The sequence below is a fragment of the Cibotium barometz genome, chromosome 33, assembly GCF_041138505.1.
Source record: "Cibotium barometz isolate CiBa-2024 chromosome 33, ASM4113850v1, whole genome shotgun sequence".
In the NCBI taxonomy this organism is placed as follows: domain Eukaryota; kingdom Viridiplantae; phylum Streptophyta; class Polypodiopsida; order Cyatheales; family Cibotiaceae; genus Cibotium; species Cibotium barometz.
The window spans coordinates 22,664,809-22,686,077 of record NC_141078.1 but is presented as its reverse complement, the minus strand read 5'-3'; the positions used below and the strand labels follow the sequence as shown (position 1 = coordinate 22,686,077).

The window sequence follows — 21,269 nt, the reverse complement described above, 5'->3', positions numbered from 1 at the left end:
TTTGTTACGAATTCTATACGATCTTCGACATTTGTCACGAATTCTATGCGATCTTCGAGGACCTTCCTCATGGTCCACTCGGAGGGATACTCCATCACACCAAACTCTTGAATGGTATCCAACAACCACTTCGGTGCCCAAACAGAATGTGGAGCCTCTTGCTCTGCTGCTAGGGCAAATCTCCAACCTCTAGATCAACCTCTCCTACGGACTGAGGCTGGCTAGCTCGAACAATAGCCTGGGACACATCCTCATACTCATCTGGCTCTCCAAGAAGCAGTGGCTCCTCACCAACAACGGAAGCTGGAGCATGCTCATCAACGACGACATCTCTGCTAACAACAACCTCATTCCACTCCGGGTCATATATAACCTGTAGCCTTTGGAAAGAGAGTTATATTTCACAAAAACAAGCTTCTAGGACTTGGAGTCAAGCTTCCCCCTGTGCTTCTTCAGAATGTGAACATAGGCATCACTCCCAAAAACACGGAAATGGGACACATCTAGTTTCTCATCAAAATAAGCCTCAAACGGAGTCATCTTAGGCACCACAGTCGTCGAAGATCGGTTGAGGATATGGACAGTCATAGCCACAGCCTCTCCCCAAAGTGGACGAGGAAAGTCGCAATGCTCCAACATCGTCCTCACCATCTCCACCACAGTCTGGTTCTTTCACTCAATCACTCCATTCTCTAAAGCCGACCTTGTATTGGCCAGCTCCCGCTTAAAGCCATTCTTCGCACAAAAGCATTGGAAGAGAAGTCCCCTCCTTCGTCAACCCGTACAGTCTTCAGCTGCAATCTAGACTCCTTTTCCACCAAAGCATACGAGTCCTTGAACGGAGCAAAGGCTTGGTCCTTATGTGACAGAAAATACACCCATGTGAACCTGCTACAATCATCCACAATCAGCATGAAATACAAGGCTCCTCCCAAGGATGGGGTTTGCACGGGCCCACATAAGTCAGTGTGAACCAACTCTAGAGGTTTCGAAGCCCGCCTAGCAGCCTGCTTCGGAAAAGAATCTCTATGTTGCTTCCTACGAATGCAAGAACTGCAATGTCTCTGCCTGCTGCCAACATTTGGCAAGCCATCCACCATCTGGTCCCAGAAAGCCTGCTGCAGCGTGTCCACATTCAAGTGGCCAAAATGAAAATGCCACAAATCACCGAGCTAAGTACCTATAAGAGAAGAGAGTGCTGAGGATTCGTGAATCCCATCCTCCACTCCGCCTTCCCAAACAATGTGGCCTATTGCTTTGTCCCGGATATCAATTGAATGCTCATCAAACTCCACCCGCATGCCAGTCTTGCAAACCTCATGCACTAACAAAAGATGAAAACCAAGAGATGGGACATAAAGAATTGGGGTCCCCCCTCTACCATTCAGAATGATCTCCAACCTGCCCTCACTGTGAATCGGGACAGTGGACTTGTCACCAATAAAGATGTGACCCGTTTGCCTCCGAAGGTCCTGTAACAACTCTCAGGAAGAAGTCATGTGCCTAGAAGCACCACTGTCCAGAATCCACTCCCGAGCGTCCCCAACGGTAAGACCAACCGCCTCCCTGCTCAAAGAAGATGAAGCTCCGATGTCCATAGTCTCGAAGTGCACAAAACAAGAGTCTTCGCGGCTGCAACTGAGGAATCTGCACCTTTCTCAATGTTACGACCCTGTGTTTTTCTTTGGATAGAAAGCAGGTGTGGCACAAGCACGAGATGGACAGTGTGAATGGCATTGGTCTGAATTTGAGAAGGGAACTCATGTGTGGACAGCCCAAGTGTGAAGAGGACAAGGATTTTGAGTTTATAAGGTTTTAAAACCTTAGATGATTTAAAATAATATTATTTGGAAGGATGTGCTTGTGCTATTGTTTCTTGCTTTTAGTTTTTGGAGAAAAGCAGGCTCAGGCGCCTCCTTAAAAACCGAGGGTGGCGGTATTCGAATTGGACGTGGGGGTGTATGGTGCTTCTTCTCTTTGGTTGGTTGGTCGTTGGCGCACCGCTACTGAGGCACCGTTGTAGGCAAGGCAAGGCAAGGCGTTGGCTGGGGGTGCACGACAGTAGCCAGGCGCAAGGACTGAGAGAAGGCATCATGGGTGGGGATGCACGGCAGCAACCGGTCGCCAAAAAGCAAGTCCAAGAAGGTGTACCACAAGTGTGGGAAGGCGGTGCAGGGGATGGGCACACAGCAGCGAACCGGCCATGTACTGGCGGTCGTGGAGCAGGCCACATGCAGCTGACGGTTGCGTCTGTGGAAGCAGCCAAGCGGGCTGCTTTCTGCAGCATGGAGCAGGCCGCATCGCTAGGGCATCTCCCAGGCCAAACCGGACAGGCTTAGACCAGCAGGATGGGAGCGGGCCTATGGATAAGCTCACTGGGTACCCTTCGCCCCCTTGCATACAGCACCTTTTTGTTACAGGATAGCAGATCGCCTCTGAGGACACTACGCCTTCTACGCTTCGACTGAAGGCACCCGCACCAGCCGTGAGATCGCTATCAATCCCTCCAAAGTCAAAGTCTCTATTGAGTATGGCTTATGTGAAGTGAAAGCTGTGAGGCTCTCCTAACGAAGAGAGCAAGGGGTGTTATGAAAAGCGCCTTGGCTAGCAAGTGGAAGGACTTGGATCATAGGACACAACCAAGGTAGACTTGCAAGAGAGCGAGGGCGCCATGAGAGGTGCCGGCTAGCAAGTCTTGAGCCTTGAATGTGTACAAGGTCCTCGAACACTTAGCTTGAAGGCTTTTTAAAGAAAGAGATCAAGGGTTAAGGCTTTGTGAACGGCTCTTGTCGAAGCAGACATGGGGTAAGGCTTGCTAAGCACTCATGTGGAAGTCCTGGGTGAAACTATAAGCGATCCTATCGGTGGAGGATTATACGAGTTGTACTTTGTACTCTGGTGAGAGCTGAGGCAAAAACGCTGATATGCTCTATGTATAGCAAAGGGGGCTGCTATCCCATGGGCTGTGGTAAAACGCAGATGATACGCTGATGTAAGCATTGATGTGAGCCTTGATGTCTGCGCTGAAGTAAGCCTGATGTAAGGTTGAAAATAAACGCTGATGTCAGCCCAGATGTAAGCGCTGAAGTCAGGCTGATGTCAGCCCAAATGTAAACGCTGAGGTAAGCCTGATGGTGTGCTGAAGTAAACGCTGATGTACACCTGATGATGAAACGCTGAGGTCAGCGTTGATGTAGGCGCCCAGCAAATGATAGCAGCCTCGCAAAGGGTTGGCTACTGTCCCACGTAGTGGCCAGATGGTACCGCATACAACAATGAAGTGGTACACCAATGATAAAAGATAGGCAAGACTATATATACTGAGGGGGGGGTGTTGGTCGGTCACCCTAAAAGGTGTAGGCCAACAGCCAAGACAAAAAAGCCCAAATAAAATATTAAATATCCAAAAAACTCCCTTTTTAGGGCTGGTGAGTAAAGAAATACCGCAAGGGACGCCACTGCGTTTTGGGGCCAATCGGTGTCCGTGTACAATGTAGGAGCACTCTAGCTCCCCCTGTTTATTTTCCTTTTCCAAGTCCCCATGGGAGATGAAGTGTTTTGTGTGCGAGCGTTTGTTTCACCGCCCATCAAATTTTCTGAAGGCCGGTCGCACTCAATGCTCCGCTGAGGACACTTCCTCCAATAATGACCCTTCTCACCACAATGATTACAGGTCCGCTCGGCCTTCAAAGCATCACGATCTGAGTCGGGCTTCTTCTCAGAAGACTTCCTTTTGCTCTTGTTGTTGTTGCGGCCTTTCGACCGCTAGCCAGAGAAACCGCTCCTCTTGGTCCAATATCATCGGCACAAGCTCCTCCCAAGTAATGGTGCTGAGCCTCCCACTGGTGATCAAAGAGGAATAGAAACCTAAGTACTAAGAGGATAGATCATACAGCAGGGTGATGGCCATGTCCTCTGATGATATCTCCTTCCCAGCCTAAAGAACCTCCTACTGAAGAGCCTCGAGTTTGTCGATGTGCTCCCGCATTGTTGAAGACTTTGTTGGATTCATCACTCGCATCTGCACTTTCAAGGAAACTCTCTCCATGGGTGATGCCCGATTGTATAAAGAAGCCAAGTGCTGCCAAATCCCTCAAGCCAACGTCATGATATGATTGATCACTTGGGGTGTGCAGTTAAAAACGATGAAAGAGCGCACAGGGGCAGCAATGAGGCCCGCCTTCTACCCGCTTCTCCATGTCCCGTACAGCCCAAATATTCTCCAATCAAAACCCAAAACAGCAACCCCGAAAGCTCTCACAATCCCCAAAGCTTCAAGCCACCTAGAGCTCTGATACCATTTCGGAATGTGCAGCGGAAATGAGATAGAAATCAGAGAGCAGAAAACTGCCGAAGTTCAAGAGAGGAGAAGGTGTAAACTCTACTATATACACAAGTATATCCGGTACAAACTGTGTGGGGGGGATAGTGTGGTATATATATGTGCTGGGGCTGCCAGTCGGCCCAGTGAAAAACAGGCCGACAGCCCCTCTGTGGGCCCCACAATCAGCAAGACCTGGTCGGCCAGCATGCAGTCAGGCCCCTCCTGGCCAGCAACCTCCTACAGCCGACCAGAGAAAGAAATACCGCACCCCCACGACCTACAAAACTGGGGAAAATGGTGAAAAAACTGGAGAAAACTCACACGGGCAGGCACACCCACATCACTGGCCCTCACTCCCTACAGTGTAATATGGTACAAACAGAAGTGACTGCTAACAGTTGTCTTAGGCATGAAGGTAATCATGATATCCTTTGGTGCTGCATTTTTGTCTATGTTGTAATCATGAGACAAGGTTACCCATAGGCTTGTTATCTCAACAGAAACATCCGGGTGATCGGTTATCTTGTGTCAACAAAGGGACCACTGTGGCACCCATAAAGAGGCAACAGAGGGGGCGAATTGGATGGACTATAGGTGACCTGCAGTTGGTGGCCCAAGGAGCCATGGTAAAGCATGCGGGTGTGGATTAGCCATGAGGAAAGTCGGGCCGGCTAGGGTTATGGCCAAAAACCAGCCCATAAGGGCCTGGCTATGCACGCCGGCTGAGCCAGTCCAAGGCCAGGGCGAGCAGCGCTGATGGGAAGCTGGGGCAGCACCGCGGGCAGAGTGTGCAGGCCAAGCAACAGTCGAACAGAAAAAGTGCATGGGCAGCATGGGCAAGAAATCGGGTAGGTCACATAGGTCAGGCAGATGCCAACTTGTGCACAAGAATGGGCTCAATGTGCAAATAGGGATGCGCATAGGGATGTAAGTGGCCATGTGGAGAAGGAAAGCGGCGTGATTATTAAAATAGGGAAATGCTTGGGTTTCTTAAAAAAACGAAAGTGAGCCTTTTTTGGTGCTAAAGCAGGAAGGAGCTTAATTTTAAGCTTTAGCTTTTAAAAAGCACAATATAAAAGCAAGGATGCTTTTTTTTATTTTAAAAAAAACTTAATGCCCCTATAAATTCAGCCTCTCCCTTCTTGTTGGCTCATACATACACATTGTGCAAGATCTAAGTACGCCATCTCCAAGCTCTTGGTCTCCAAAAGCTGCAAACTTTGCTTTAATCCTCTCATTCGCCCTAAAATCCTTTCTTTAACCTTCCAGTTCTTTTCAGCCCATAACCCATTACCTTTCTGACACTGCTTTTCTCCAAGTTAGCACGCATGTCCAGTATGCAACGGAGATATATGGAGTTGGTGGGCAGTAATTTCATGACATCATCCAGCTATAACGACATAGAGTCAGTTGGTGATGCCGACTTTGAGCGAGTGAAGCCACCAAGATGGCTCGGATTTTACCTGCCACCAGCAATAAGGCTGGAAGATAAACAAGAGCGCGCTCCTAATTAATAATCACCATGGGATTATCAAGTCGTGTGAGGAGGCTGTTGCTAAGTGGTATTCAAGTCTGAATTTGCGCACACATTGGTGGCTCCAAGAATGGCTCAACAGTCTAGACCTCACATACCCTAAGTCATACCACTTGTTTTCAAGTGCTTTTTTGTACAACCCGTGTCAAGAGGCTATTGCTGAGTGGGATTCAAGTCTGAATTCGCATACACATTGGTGGGTCCAAGAATGGCTCAATAGTCTTGACTTCAAAGAACCTAAGTCATGCCACTTCTTTTCAAGTACTTTTTTGTACAACCCCTAATTTATAATCTTTGATTTTTCGAGGTCTTTGCCCAACTCTAATAAAATCTAACTTGTTGCATGCTCATTTTTCCACTTGACTGGATAGTTCTTTTAAGAGGTGCAGAGATCATACCAAGTTTTACCATGAATCCTTCATGTTATCAATATAGAGACTAGGTGGCATGTAGCAGGCAGTCTTGTCACAAATTGGCGACACGGTGCCAAGTTAGGAGTCTTGTGGTGATGGTCATAATCTAACATGCCTAGACCGCGGTTTCTGGATGGCTAATAGACAGCCAATAGGGCTAACTACAAAGGCCACGGAGAATGATTGGGGTTTGAACATGGTGGTATCTTTCATCCTTGACTTTGCATGGATTACATTGACCCTCAAGTTGGCCTAAGGTTTGACCTTGGTGTTCAAAGAGGAAATCAGTTGCTTCAAGGTTGGGCTGTGCAAGGGAAAGTTGGACATTCCATGATCCATCTATGATCATGCTTAACGGTGGTTTTATGTGGGGTGTGCTCTCGTGGTATGGGATGCCAAAGTGTATTCCCATGAAGGATCTCCAAAGGCTTCACGGGTTTCTTGTCTAGGCCACTCTATGTTTTGGCACAGTTAACCTCTGGTAATTGTGAGGTGAAGTGCTAGTTTGTGAGTGACAAGAAGATAAGGGACTTTCTTGCTTGTATGAGTGTTGGGAATCAACGTCTTACCTATGTGTGAACTCACTCCTAGATTGAGGAAGTATGTGTTTGTGTTTGTGTTTGTGTTTGTGTTTGTGTGTGTGAACCACCTCTTAGAGGGGTATCAAATAATATCCAGATATTTGTGTGTGACATAAGCAGTGATGTCGAGAGGCAACCTTTGTAAAACCTATAAAGGTACTTGTACTTTCATTGAAATAATCAAGCATCTATCACATCATTGAGTCGTGAAGTACATTCTCTCTCTATTGGGGAGTCCTCCAGAGATGGGGAAGCCAGAAACCACAACCAACTCCTAATAAAGAAAAGACACTGGCCAGGGCATACAAGAAGGAAGAGGCCGATGGAACAAGTGGCGCGGGGTCAGGGGGGGAAGCAAAGACAACAAGTGGTGGTTGGGTGGGCAACAGAGCAAGGGAGCGGCTCAGAGGGATGAGCTGCACAAAGCAGTGGAAGGGAGTAAGGGGGGCACAAACAAGGTGGATTCAAGCAGAGCACACAGCAGTGACGGGGCAGGAGAGGGGAAAAAGGGGAGAACAGAGGGGGGCACAGCACTGATGGACACCGTGAAGGAGAGGGGGGGGGTGCGTGCCTGCTTATTACAGGACAGCCAGGAGATCCTACACTATTCTCTTGTTTCATATATTTAACCTTCCTCTTTCTAATACTTCTCAATTTGGATCCAGACTATCAAAACACATGGCCTAACCTGAAAAGGTGAGGTGCTCGTTGCCCAAGCTGGCCAATTGCTTGATATGCAAACATTCTAAGTTGTTTTGTCGAGGTATCTGCAAAGAAATTTGCTAAGAACTTTGTTCACTTGGCATAATAAGGTAAAGCTTAGAAGAAATGATTAACAAGCACCGTAATTATGGGCAGCCTTCCAATATGAAGAAATCATACAGATGGAAATACGTTTCTGAAGTTGATTTCCACAACCTAAACAAATCCAGCTCATTTACTGTATTTAATTTATGTCATCATCTACTACTCAACCAAAGCAATTGCAAAATACCTGCTTCACCAGGGGTTGGATTATCAAGCAGCCTTAATATTCCGCTAAGAATAATAGGTGCCATGGGTTTAATTTGCTCATCTCGTGCCTGCAAAAGCGTGTACAAGAGCAGGAACATTAAGGTGACAGTCAAAACTCAAGACTTTATGTCAAGTGCTGCATGGCCAGTTCAGATTTTGTATGTTTAAGCCAACATTTGCAAGACATGCATTGGCCAAAAAGTATCACATGTTTGAACACCCAAACTGTGAACTCCATGCCAAACTGCTTCAATCTTGAAAATGACTCATTTCCTGGTAAAAAACAGAATCATCAAACATACAGGGAATTAAAAACCCTTGTTTAAAAGATTGATGCTATGTAAAAAATAACAAAGATAATGTAGGAATGAATACGTCGATGGAGTGTAATGGAAACTAAAAGCTAATATTAAAAAACTCTGCAAATTACAGCTAAGTGCAGAGAAGCTATTATCCTCAGACAGACACATTCAATCTGTTTAGGTGACCATTTGGAAACATTTAGGAGTTGCCCACCATATGCCTCGTCAAAAGCATCCAGTTGACTCAGAACTTGTGAGTTGTCAGAAAACATGACTCTTGGACACGACATCAGCAAAGAAATGTCGTTTGTCCAGTGGCATACTTTGATCGAACATCAAGGTAGAATATCCTATCATTTACTGTGTCTTCATGGTTATCAACCAGCCAAACAGGCCCCTCCACCTACACCACTTGAACACCTTAGTGGCCTGCACATTCTCCTGCTCATAGTAAGTCCCCTCACTTCTAAGCAGTCTGCAGTTTGCAAGAGAACGTGTCTCAGGCAAGTAGAGAAATCTGCTGGTCCATCATGCAATTTTTTTCTTCCTCGAGAGCAAGCAATGCATTGAAGTATGGCATGTATCTTATCTAACAGATCATCTGAGCGCAAGATTCATATAATCCAAAGTATGTTATGCTATTGCAAGATTTATAAAACTATTCTCGTCTCCTGCACACTGACAGCTTTGCAAAACATTAACACTATGATAATAAGCCAGGCAACATTAGAAGAAGATATTGAGCTGCTATAGTCAGAGCGTTGTGTGGATATTAGAGGGAGGAGTAGAGAAGAAATGGAAAAAACTAAACATGGTTTAAAACCTTTACCATAGATACAATCAAAAATACAATGAAGAGTAGCTGGAAAAGAATTTGCAGCAGCAATGGAGTGAGTAAAGACACTCATTAATTTTGTTTTTAGGGCAGGACTTGCTGGAGAAACCCTTGCATCCGCAGCAGTATCATTGCCAATTGTACCTGTTGACAGAAAACAAGATCATCTAATCATGGAGGCACCCAAAGAGAAAAAGGGGATAATATTAAAATCAGCAATATCCTACAAGATTGAAAGAGCTCAGGTTCACTCTAATATTGAGCATGCATTTAAAGAGTCAATGACTCAGCCTTTTACTTTTGGCGAGGCCATGCACACTAACCTCTTACAGCTGCTTAAAAATTTCCAAAATCAGTAGTTTATACTTTATCTTGATAAACCAATGGACATTTGAATTACTCAAGAGTTAAGGTTATATATTTCTCAACATTTCTTTAAATATAGAGTGTGCGTGTGCATGTGCATATTGGTACAGATGTACAAAAATAGGCCCTAACCTTATAATCCTTACCATATAGTTTACAATTTGGATATATAACAGCTCCACAAGATGCCATCAAAAAAACAAAACTAGCAAGTGCAAGCAAGAAAAAAGCAGGTTTGGTTTTTTGCAAGAAAACAGAATGAAATAACACAAATCATCTTCATTCTTCATAACGCCAAATAAAAGACAACAGTACTCACCCATACCTTGAAAAATAGAAAATAGCTTTTTCACTAGCATTGGATCCTCTAGATTTACTCCAGCTGCCTTCTTTTTCAATAACTCCTCAGCTCTTTTTGAAACGCGATCATTACTACAAGACAAGCAAGCAACATGCAGCTGCATTAGCTTTGACTTCAGTTCACATTGACAAATGAAACTTTACAATCAATTTCAGAAGAAGCCTGGTCTCTATAATAATAAGAAAGAACACAGGAAAGAAGGCATACAATTATTGCAGCAATAAATGCTTTGACACTTTAATACATCTTAGGACGCAGCACCAAAACATTACTATACTGAGCACTCACGAGAACATATTGAAAGAAATGTTACTGTGAAGATGCCTTGAGATGGACCAGACTAGCATGTATTACATGTATTTAATACAGTTTCAAACTCTGATAAAAGGCTGCAGTGTAAGAGCTGTTACTAGGAATAAAATATTACGCTGAAAAACATTACAATATCCATTAAAAAAACAAGGCCCTACAGACCAAAAATAGGATACAATCAGAAACAAGAAAACCAACCTGTCAACAGAAGCTGCAATCAACAAGGGATAAATAGTTTCAGTGGGCATGTTCAATTCTGAGATCACATTTAACAGGCCTACCTGTTCCATACAAGTAGTGTTGGTCAATACATCCTTGTAGTGTAAAACCAAAACAGCAAAGCACCTCATAAGAGTCCATCCAGAATTTGTATAGGGATTTGGGGGTAAACAAAGAGGAGCAGTAGCAATATTTGATAAATTTTGAAGGACCATCACCTTGCGATTCACAAGTGAATCCCCCTTGAGAGGTAACTTTCCTGATACACGAAGGGCTTGGAGCTTGGAAAGGCCTGCATGAGAACCTGAAGACCTGCACATTCAATATAGCATAAGATTTGGGCCCCTCTTTAGTGAAATCCATTTACTAAAAAAAGGGTAAAGAAATAACCCTTCAAGTGAGGCAGACTGATACTGGTAAATTATTGTCTGTAAACAAAATTCTAAAAATATGTCCCGATCTGCAGGATTCTTGACAAACTTGTACTTCACAGCACAGCTTTCGTCCATGCTCTCTGAGGCATACTTCTCCAATTCCTGTTTGATCCCAGGCCCGATTTAAAAGGAGAACACACAACTAGCCCACATCAGCCTACAAACATTCTGAAGCCTTATGTGCAATTACTTAAGGACAGGAAAAACGTGAAAGATGTACTTTCTGTAAGAAAAACACTCCACTTCATAAATGAAATTGAAACTTTCAAGAACAACTTTATTTTCCCAAAGCTTAAAAAATCCAATGGCTGGTTTATTTTTCTTTAGACACAAGTGAATCAAAATATAAAAAGGTAAAAACCAACACTCATAAAATTCTCAAAATTGATAGCGTTTTGTGCTACAATTAATACCATAAGCACACTGTGACTATCACTGCTCACTGTGATGAAATGATTGATCTTATCACCCAAAAGGTTGAACTTAAGTACAGACTACAGACAGCGCCTCATTTCATAAGTCAAGATGCTTTTATCAACAATGTGCAGCTACTATCATTTCACATAAAGAATGTGACATACTGGACATCCGGGGTCACTGGTATACACAATGTTGGGTGGTTAAACAAAGTATGCCATGTTAGGGCTTTCACCTCTTTGAGAGGTTTCTTCATCTTCTTCCTCATCGTAATATTTTCTGCATGCATGCTAGTTTTCAGGGTTAGGGTTCCAGACGAAGGGGCCTTACATTTGGTATCAAAGTGTCACATGCAAAACATGTGGACATACTTAATCCCCAGTTTTAGGCTGCGATTAGGCACCTTTTTGTGGTAGTAAACAGACCGGTCAATGATAGGTATTTTACCCAAGGCAGTCAAAAGAAGCTGAAGGGCATAACCAGGCAGTATGGCATTTTATGCACATTTATGCTTGTCCTCTGCTGGCCAACAGCTGGCCAACTGCAGGTAGGGGTATTTAGTAGCCTATAAATAGGCAAGTTCATTTCATTTCGTATTCACTGATCCCAGTTTTGAGGGACAGGCCATATCCTTGGGTGTTTCCTTTTGGAGGCCATGTTCGCTAGGATCTATGTACATATCAATACATTATACAGACAACACTATTACTCTAACTATTTCACCTGATGGAACACATGTCCCGACGCTTGACAAGTTGACGAAAGCATGGGAATAGGGATCATGAAGTTGGCACAAAAAAAAAAGCACCAGTTTTGGTCAAAAAAAGTCAACTGAGTTGACCACGAGCCAAGGGCACCATGGGAAAGCACCAATTTTGGTCAAAAACGTTAAAAAAAAGCCAAACTAAGTTGACCACGAGCCAAGGGCACCATTGGAAAGAGGAGACTGAGATGGATCAAAAAGCTAAAAGCCACTTTTCAGCTCTAGGACCAAAAAAGCAAGGCTCTGAAGCTAGAAAAGCAATAATTCAAGAACTTGAAAAAAGACTATTAAAATACTAAAGCAAAAAGTATTGCTTTTGACAAAAAACAAGGCCCTCCCCAAGTATAAAAGAAGCTAGAGCCCTCTTGTTGGGGTATCAAGTTTGTAGAGAGCAAGGAGATCATCACCAACATCATCATCATCATCTTCGACCACTTCTTCCCGCCGCCGCCACCGGACAGCCCGTCGCCAGTGCCCCGTTGCTCTGCTACCTCAGCTCCGCTTGGCTCTAGCTACGCCACCCTCTTCAGCCGCATGTGCCACCCTGTGCTGCCCTGCTTCTCTGCCCAGCCGGTTCTACCTACAGCACCACCAGCTTCAGCCGCCAGCACTGCTAGTGCCCTCCCCTAATTCCCAGCAGAAGTTTGGCAAACAAGACCATATATCTATCTTTCGGAATAAAAATTCCACCGCCATCTGTGGATTCATCTTGGTGTTCACTTTTTCAAGGAGCTTTTCTGAGGCATTGAGTATATTTTTGGACATCATTGAGACTTGGGATTTGATTCAGATTCTAGATGTCGGTACTAGCTTGGTGAGAGATTCTTGTGGGTCATCCTTGTGGTGTGCTCGGTATCAGAGATCTTGTGCCTCAACATCGACCTCAACCCGAAGTTCTACATCGACATATTTGTTTGATTTTGTATTCATTAATTGTACTAGTTCTGGCTTGAAAAGCCCGTGCATTGTTCTTGAATAAATTCCTGAGAGGAGGTGGGACCTATTCCCCGCTCAGTGTGGTGTATTGTGCAAGTCCCCTATTTCCTTCTCTCTCTCTCTCTCTCTCTCTCTCTCTCTCTCTCTCTCTCTCTCTCTCTCTATATATATATATATATATATATATATATATATATATATATATTATTTTATTTAATTTTTTTTCCGAGAAAAGATCCTTTCATTAGTTATAAAAAAACGCCCTCTGGGCTACAAAAACTCTCCTGCTCATAAGAAGGCAGAGCAGAGATCCAATCAAGGCAGCTACAGAGACTCTCCCTGGTGCAAAAAAGTACAAATATCAGTACAAATAACTGAGAGGCTATATCATACAATAGGAGGGGGGGAAATCCAAACAGGTGGCCTGTAATGCCAGCGGGGGGTACCCGCGTGTAGGGTATAGAAGGGGCCATTGCGCCAAGTGGTGTGAAAGGCCTGGCGCCGCAAGATCGCCGCATCCGAGTCGCCCCGGATGCGGTCATACTGTCCTTGCAAGGTGTGGACCAACTCCTGCCAAATCCCTGTTCCAGTCTCCCCTCAAAGGCCCTGAAACACCGGGCTCTCCAGGTGAACCATATGGTGAGGCTGCTAAGGAGCTCCCATCGTAGATCCCTCTCCTATGTCCAGCCGGCGGACGAGAAATCCGATGAAGGAACAAGGCGAGGCTGGCCCCTAATGAATCTGATGGCCTGGCTGTCCTGCTCCGTCTCGTATCCCAAAGCAGGCCCTGACAAAGTCGACCAAGCAGCGGCACCCCACGTATACATGCCCTCTGGAGAGAGGGGGGCCAAAATGCGCAGCATCCTCAGCCAAATCTGCTGCGTCTGTGGACAGTCCCATAGGCAGTGTCTCTGTGTCTCCAATGGGTGGCCGCATCGGACGCAGGCCGCCGGAAGACCACTGTAGACAAGCCAGGTGCCAACTGCAGAGCCCCTGTGGGCAACCAGCCACTGGAAAGTCGAAATCCTACGTGCCTGTCGACTAGCCCAGAGCCTGGTCCAAAAATCCTCCAGGAACTCCTATGAGAGTCCCTGTAGCCGCCAATGCTCCGATGCAGTTGGAGAGACCATCCTCCTCGCACTCAAAATATGCCTCCCCAACCGAACAGTGTACTGGAAAAAGGTGATCTCTGTGGCCTCGGGGGACGCATAAGGATCATGCCACTCGTACTCGCCAGGGTCCCACTGGAGCCGGGCCAAGGGGCGCACAGCATATGCCCATATGCGCCAATCAGAGTCCACATCTGCAGGGTCTGGATCAATATTTCACTTCCGGGAAGCGGCGGCCACTACCCGTATCCTCTGAAAGATGCACTCTGCAACCAAAGGCGACTCCGCCTCCACTCTTTGAAGTCTGCCCTCATCCTGGATCTCATAGTAGAGGCATCTACCACTATATTATTATATTATATTATATTACATATATATCTTTATCTCTTGGACACGTGGTTGAATTTGTCACGGCATGCTCTATTGGGCTTACAATGGTATCAAAGCAAGGATTTCTCTTGAGGAAATCTTTCTTGGGGTGACAGAGCCAAGTCCAGTGCAGAGGGAGACCAAGGGCCTAACGAAGGGAACAACTATAAGGCCGATACAGGACTGCAAGATGGGGATCAAGACCGTCGATCTATCTCATGAGACCGCGGTCATGACATCGGCAAATGACCGAGATTTTCAGCGGTTTAGACAGTTTCTCCAAGAATTCCTTGCTTAGAGAGCCAAGAAGGAACACGAGTATAGAAGGGCTCGGATGTTTGAAGGTTTCATCAAGGATCAAGCCACCGAAGCCAAAGAAGTAGAAGCTACCAATCCTCTCGGATGCAGCATCGTCGAGCCAAGTAAGGGAAAAGAAGGCAAAGGAGCCTTCAACAACCGGCAAAGTGGACTTCAAACTGGGAGGGAAGAGCGTCAAGTTCAACGCTTTTTATGGAAAGCAGGACACCCAAAAAGCCTTATCCTTCATCAAACAGTTCGATGCCGCTTTTGGAGACGAGGACTTCTCTGAAAAGTCCAAGCTCCGTATGGTTCGTATGCATTTCAAGGATGCCGCCTTGAATTGGTGACTAAAGGTGGTACAAGACGAGACCAACCAAAGTCATGGACCGATTTCAAGACCATGTTCAACAAGAAGTTCCTACCCGCAAACTTTGTAGCAGATGTGCAGAAAGAATGGGAAGAGGTAAAGCAAAAAGTTGGTCAGAATGTGGCAACTTACCTTAATAACTTTTCAGCCATCTCATTAAAGTTTAATTCTTATGTATATATATATACCTAGATGAATCCAGGAACATGCCCAAATTCACCTTTTAGGAACGTGCATGTTATATACTCATGGTAGTCAACCCACAAGACTATATAACTATCAACTCCATTATGCATAGTATGGACTAGATACTACCACATCCCCACTAACGTCATCAGTGCCCAATAGTGGGTGTAGAACTCTGTATCAAGATATGCTCACACACGCACTCCACACACACACACACACACATAAGAGCATATATTCATAGAAAGACCTTCATATTGAGTTTCTGTCAAACCTCCGGAGATGCAAGGCACACTCGGCCATAATGAAGCCTAGCACTAAGGGAAGTAGCAAATAGAAAGAATTAGTACAGCAAATAAGTAGTTGATAGGGAAAATGCACCGCTAAAGATGGAAAGAATAAGCACAATATCAACTGGCCGCAACTCGGACGAAAAATTCACAACGTGAAATCTGCATGTCCGCTAATACGGCTGAATTATATACCTAGATGAATCTAGGAACATGCCCAAATTCACCTTTTAGGAACGTGCATGTTATATAATCATGGTAGTCAACCCACAAGACTATATAACTATCAACTCCATTATGCATAGTATGGACTCGATACTACTAACGTTGTTAGCGCCCAATAGTGGGTGTAGAACTCTGCATCAAGATATGCTCTCACACACGCACTCCACACACACACACACACACACACATATAAGAGCATATATTCACACAAAGGCCTTCGTACTGAGTTTCTATCAAACCTCTGGAGATGCATGGCAGACTCAGCCATAATAAAGCCTAGCACTAAGGGAAGTAGCAAATAGAAAGAATTAGTACAACAAATAAGTAGTTGATAGGGCAAATGCACTGCCTAAAGATAGAAAGAATATGCACAATATCAACTGGCCGCAACTCGGACGAAAAGGAACGACAATCAAGATCCATCCCAAGAGAAGAGGTTCAAAGCGGAATCTCAATCAAAGAACGAAGCCACAAGAGAAGGACTCCACTTTTCCGAAAGAAGCTATCCTGCAAGCAACTTGAAGAGAATGTAAAGGAAGGAAAGTGTTTCCAATGTGGGAAGAAGGGACACACGGCTGTAAAATGTCTCGAAAAGCCAAACCAAGAGACCAAGCCTCCCCAAACCAATGCATTGCCAAAGGAACTTCAACACCAGGATGATATACTGCCAAAGAGAAAGAAACTTTTTAAGACTTGGGGCAAAGTGGCTAACCAACCCGTGCTTATCCATTTTGATAATGGTGCTACCCACGACTACATCCATCCCCGAGTGGTTGACCAAACGTGGAAGAACAAGAAGAAATCTTGCAGCCGGAACAGATAGTATTCCATTTCGTGAGAAAAAGAGGAAAGATAGTGGTCACAAAGCTCCTCTTGAACTTTAAGAATTATTTGCCTTTGGATGTGAAGGAGTACTTCAAGGGCTATCCAGAGACACTTAGAGCTTATAAGGAAGCGGTTGAACCACATGTATTTGAAGTATAGGCATAAACGTCTTGCGAACAAGACAGATTTAAGAGGGGGGGATTGTACCTCTAGCCCTCTTCATTGTATATATTCATATTGAAATGTAATTGATCATTATCTTGCTTATGTAATGGTTAATTGGACATGCTCTAGTTTGGGTGGCAGCGATGCCAGATAACCAAAGAAGCAAGATTTGTATTTGGGTGGCAACGATGCCAAATAACCCATTGGACGGCCTTTTGTGCCAGATACTTTGGATTTCACAGCCGGGTGGTCATTGCGACCAAGTGGCCTAGATGAGTGTATTGGATTTACAGTCGACCGGTCAATGCAACCAGATGGCCCAGATGACTGTATTGGATTTCACAGTCGGACAGTCAATGTGCCCAGATGGCCCAGATGATTGTATTGGATTTTGCAATCGGGCGCTCAATGTGACCAAATGGCCCAGATGACTATTGATGAACTCTCGAGTGGCCAGATGGCCTTGAGGATAGTCTGAGCGGTTTCCCTCACAAGCCAGATAGCTCAGCACCAGCTTTCGATGAGACTAGACAGGACAATCCATGAATAGGAGGATCATTACTTGTGCATTGCATACTGATGTATATTTGAGTTTCTTTGACTTTGTGTGTTGTTTTTGATGTGTGGACAATGCTTGGATACACTGGGCTCCAGACTACCTCGCCAGTACCTGGAATACCCAGTAGATGCAAATGATGCATACCTATTTGTTGACTAGCTTGTGTCTAGTTTTTGCAAAAGGTAAGTATGCATTAATTTTATCTAACACATGTTTCAAGCTCTAAAGTAGTACCATCAAGAACAAAGCCATTGGTCAAAGATAAGGCATGGAGATGTTGCCAGATGAGCAAATGGCACCACATATCTGAGGAAAGACCAGATGCACAAGATCACCATATGCGGCTAGTACCTGGAACTCATGGAACTCATGGAACACTTGTATTCCGCACTTGAGGACAACTTCGATGAGGAAAGACCAAATGCACAAGATCACCATATGCGGCTAGTACCTGGAACTCATGGAACACTTGTATTCCGCACTTGAGGACAACTTCGATATAGGAGGGAGGGAATGTAACTAATTGGCCCTCCTAGCTCTTTTCACATGATGGAACACATGCCCGGACACTGAGAAGGTTGATGAAAGCATGGGAACAAGGATCATGAAGTTGGCACAAGGAAAAGCACCAGTTTTGGTCAAAAAGCAAGAAAAAGCAAAAAAGTCAAACAAAGTTGACCACGAGCCAAGGGCACCAATGGAAAGAAGAAACTCAGCCGGATCAAAAAGCTCAAAGCCGCTTTTCCAAAAAGCACCTCTAGGGCCAAAAAGCAAGGCCCTAAAGCTACAAAAGCAATAATTCAAGAACTTTGACAACAGATAAGTAATATTTTATTATTATTAAAATACTAACGCAAAAAGTATTGCTTTTGGCAAAAAGCAAGGCTCTCCCCAAGTATAAAAGAAGCTAGAGCCCTCTTGTTTGGGTATCAAGTTTTTGGAGAGCAAGGAGATCATCACCAACATCATCATCATTATCTTCGACCACTTCTTCCCACTGCTGCCACCGGACAACCCGTCTGTGCCATCCCCTTGTTGCCAACGTCGTCATTGATCTGCCACCTCAGCTCTGCTTGAAGCTCCGCCAGCAACACCACCCTATTCAGACACCTTGCTTCTTTGCCCAACCGGTTCTGCCTTCAGCTACCAATGCCCTCCCTTGATTCCCGTAGAAGTGTGGCAAACAAATCCCTATATCTATCTTCCGGTATAAGAGTTCCACCGCCATCCGTGGATTCATCTTGGTGTTCGCTTTTTCGAGGAGATTTTTTGAGGTTTTACTACTCTTTGGGCATTTAGTATATTTCTGGACATCATTGAGACTTGGGATTTGATTCAGATTCTGGATATTGGTACTAGCCCGGTGAGAGATTATTATGGGTTATCCTTGTCGTGTGCTCAGCATCAGAGGTCTTGTGCCTTAACATTGACCTCGACCCGGATTTCTACATCAACATATTTGTTTGATTTTGTATTCACTGATTGTATTGGTCCTAGCTTGAAAAGCCCGTGGATTGTTCCTGAATAAATTCCTAAAAGGGGTCGAGAGCTGTTCCCCGCTTAGTGTGGTGTACTTTGCAAGTCCCCTATTACTCTCTCTCTCTCTCTCTCTCTCTCTCTCTCTCTCTCTCTCTCTCTCTCTCTCTCTCTCTCCATCATCGCAAGACCTTCTCGCGCTAGCTCAGTTTTACCACCTTGAGCACCATGTCACAGTGGCCCATGAGGGATGTATTAGGGTGATATGAGAGTTCTCTGCTCATGTACCTAGATCAGATTTTATAGTTCTAGATTTTTGTTATCTTTCTTTATTACTATTTTGTGCCCAGGATGATGTACCTCATGGATATAATGTAACCTTTTGGTCTCATAGGTCATTTTGGCCTTTTTGAAGACGTTATACCCCCAGTATGGTACAGGATGGAGCTAGCTAGGTTGCATATCATGATTGTATACTCCATGCATATAGCTTTGCATTCTCCTAGTAGTAGAGCTCCATCCCCTCCCCCACTCATTGTACTTATTGCACACCCAGATTCAGCTTTTTAGTTCAGTACTTTTTTATTTTGTTGGGATGACAGAGGATACCCCATACAGGTACACCGATTTGTCTCATAGGCTGAGTTCGGTCTTTTGGAAGACGTTAATAAAATCTTTCTTTCTTTCTTTCTCTCTCTCTCTCTCTCTCTCTCTCTCTCTCTCCAGAGAGGGTGCGGAGCGACTGGCTCGCTTCAGAGCACACCCAGGCATGTTCTTCAGGGAGCTGTGGACACCCCCTTCACTGATGTATACCATTCTATACCCCCAGTATGGTACAGGATGGAGCTAGCTAGGTTGCATATCATGATTGTATACTCCATGCATATAGCTTTGCATTTTTCTCCTAGTAGTAGAGCTCCATCCCCCGCACACCCAGATTCAGCTTTTTTTTTGTTGTTCAGTACTTTTTCATTTTGTTGGGATGACAGAGGATACCCCATACAGGTACTCCGATTTGTCTCATAGGCCGAGTTCGGTCTTTTGGAAGACGTTAATAAAATCTTTCTTTCTTTCTTTCTTTCTCTCTCTCTCACGTACCTCTTACTGTCATTGGCAAGCTCCACACCAGCACCCACATAGTCCACACAGGCATCGCATACAACTTTCTACTTCACCCATGACTTGGCAGAAATATATGAGAATCATGTATATGACGGGCTATTCCAGATAGATCCCCTGTCACCTCTAGACACACTCACCACCCAGCTGTCATCTCTACTACATACGGCCGCCACCCGCAGCTTCCCCCATCATACACACATTGCACACACAGATAGATCTGGGAGCATGCCCCAGAATCTGTGGTATGATGATGAGTGCAGAGAGCTATATAGACACCTCCGTGCCCAAAGAGCACTGGGGACCATTACACAGAGACAGGCGAGCCGACAGATGAGGACCTTCACACGCCGTAAGAGGCGTGCATATGAGGAGGCACAGTACTGGGATATATACCACCTACTCATGAGCAGAGATGCAGCCACTACATGGCGCAGGATGAGAGAGCCTCGCCCTCATACCCTGATCCTCATACCCCGGTTGAGGATCCACACACATGGCACACATATGCAAAGAGCCTCTACCATATCCCTCAGCAGCCGCCCATACCACAGCCACGGAGTCCCGCCCTACCTCTACTTTCTTTACCGCCTCGAAGGTAGAGAGAGCTATCCGTCGGTTACAGCATGGGAGATCGGCTGACCACACAAATATACAGAGTGAACATCTTATTTCTGCAGCTGACACACTGGGACCCTTTGTTGCTCACCTCTTTAATAGGGCACTAGTGGAGGGCCTACCAGCTGAGTGGACTTTGCACACCATCGTGCCTCTCCACAAAGCGGGAGACATGCTAGACCCCAGCAACTACAAGACTATCATGATTGAACATACATTGGCCAAACTTTATGGCGCAGTGCTCGAGGCAGAGTTGAGCTCATATGCACAGAAGGAGGGACTGCGAGCACCAAGGCAAGCTGGATTCCGACGAGCTTTCTCCACTATTGACCATATATTCACTCTGAGATATCTGATTGACCAACTAAGGGCGCGGGAGAAGAGATTATACTGTTGCTTTGTGGATTTCCGCAAAGCATTTGACACGGTGCCATGAGAGAGACTCTTCCAACGCCTACAGTCATTGGGGATCCCATCAGAGATGGTTTGGGGCATCTATGCTTTATATGAGCAGGTCCTCGGGCGCATACGATGCCCTGGGGGGCTATCTAATGTTATTGCTAGCACCATAGGTGTGAAGCAAGTATGCCCACTCTCTCCTACACTATTTGGGCTATACATCAATGAGGTGGCTGACTTCATTGGTCAGGGTAGTGGGGTGTGATATGCAGCGGAAGTCTTTGTATTGGAAGATCCTGTCACACAAGTGCTCACACCGTCTTCTCTATCTTGAGTGTATCTTGAGTTTCGTTAGTTCAGCAATCCACTTTAATACTTCAAACTTTAAAGAGATATGAGAGAGATATATGAGAACTGTACACCAGATTGGGTCCCAAATTACCCACTGAAG

At 45.1% G+C, this 21,269-nt stretch overlaps 1 protein-coding gene across 10 annotated transcripts in view; it reads right to left on the bottom strand.

Annotated features, from left to right (window-relative positions):
• The window catches only part of LOC147619394 (ARM repeat superfamily protein), a 165,785-nt gene that overhangs the window by 101,728 nt on the left and 42,788 nt on the right, over nucleotides 1–21,269 (bottom strand). For 6 of the 10 annotated variants that reach the window (XR_015261847.1, XR_015261846.1, XM_086773028.1 and 3 more), the window contains exons 4-11: nucleotides 10,652–10,797; nucleotides 10,480–10,573; nucleotides 10,241–10,323; nucleotides 9,695–9,801; nucleotides 8,998–9,147; nucleotides 8,075–8,139; nucleotides 7,847–7,934; nucleotides 7,541–7,619 (exon numbers count right to left, since the gene is read on the bottom strand). Coding sequence is in view for 8 of the 10 variants with exons in the window: in XM_086773028.1 (XP_086629154.1) it covers nucleotides 7,541–7,619; nucleotides 7,847–7,934; nucleotides 8,075–8,139; nucleotides 8,998–9,147; nucleotides 9,695–9,801; nucleotides 10,241–10,323; nucleotides 10,480–10,573; nucleotides 10,652–10,797 (812 nt within the window). In the remaining 2 variants the exon portion in view is untranslated. Of the gene's footprint in view, nucleotides 1–7,540; nucleotides 7,620–7,846; nucleotides 7,935–8,074; nucleotides 8,140–8,382; nucleotides 8,666–8,997; nucleotides 9,148–9,694; nucleotides 9,802–10,240; nucleotides 10,324–10,479; nucleotides 10,574–10,651; nucleotides 10,798–21,269 lie in introns of those variants that run through there. The other 4 variants (XM_086773029.1, XM_086773027.1, XM_086773033.1 and 1 more) reach the window with 3 other exon arrangements.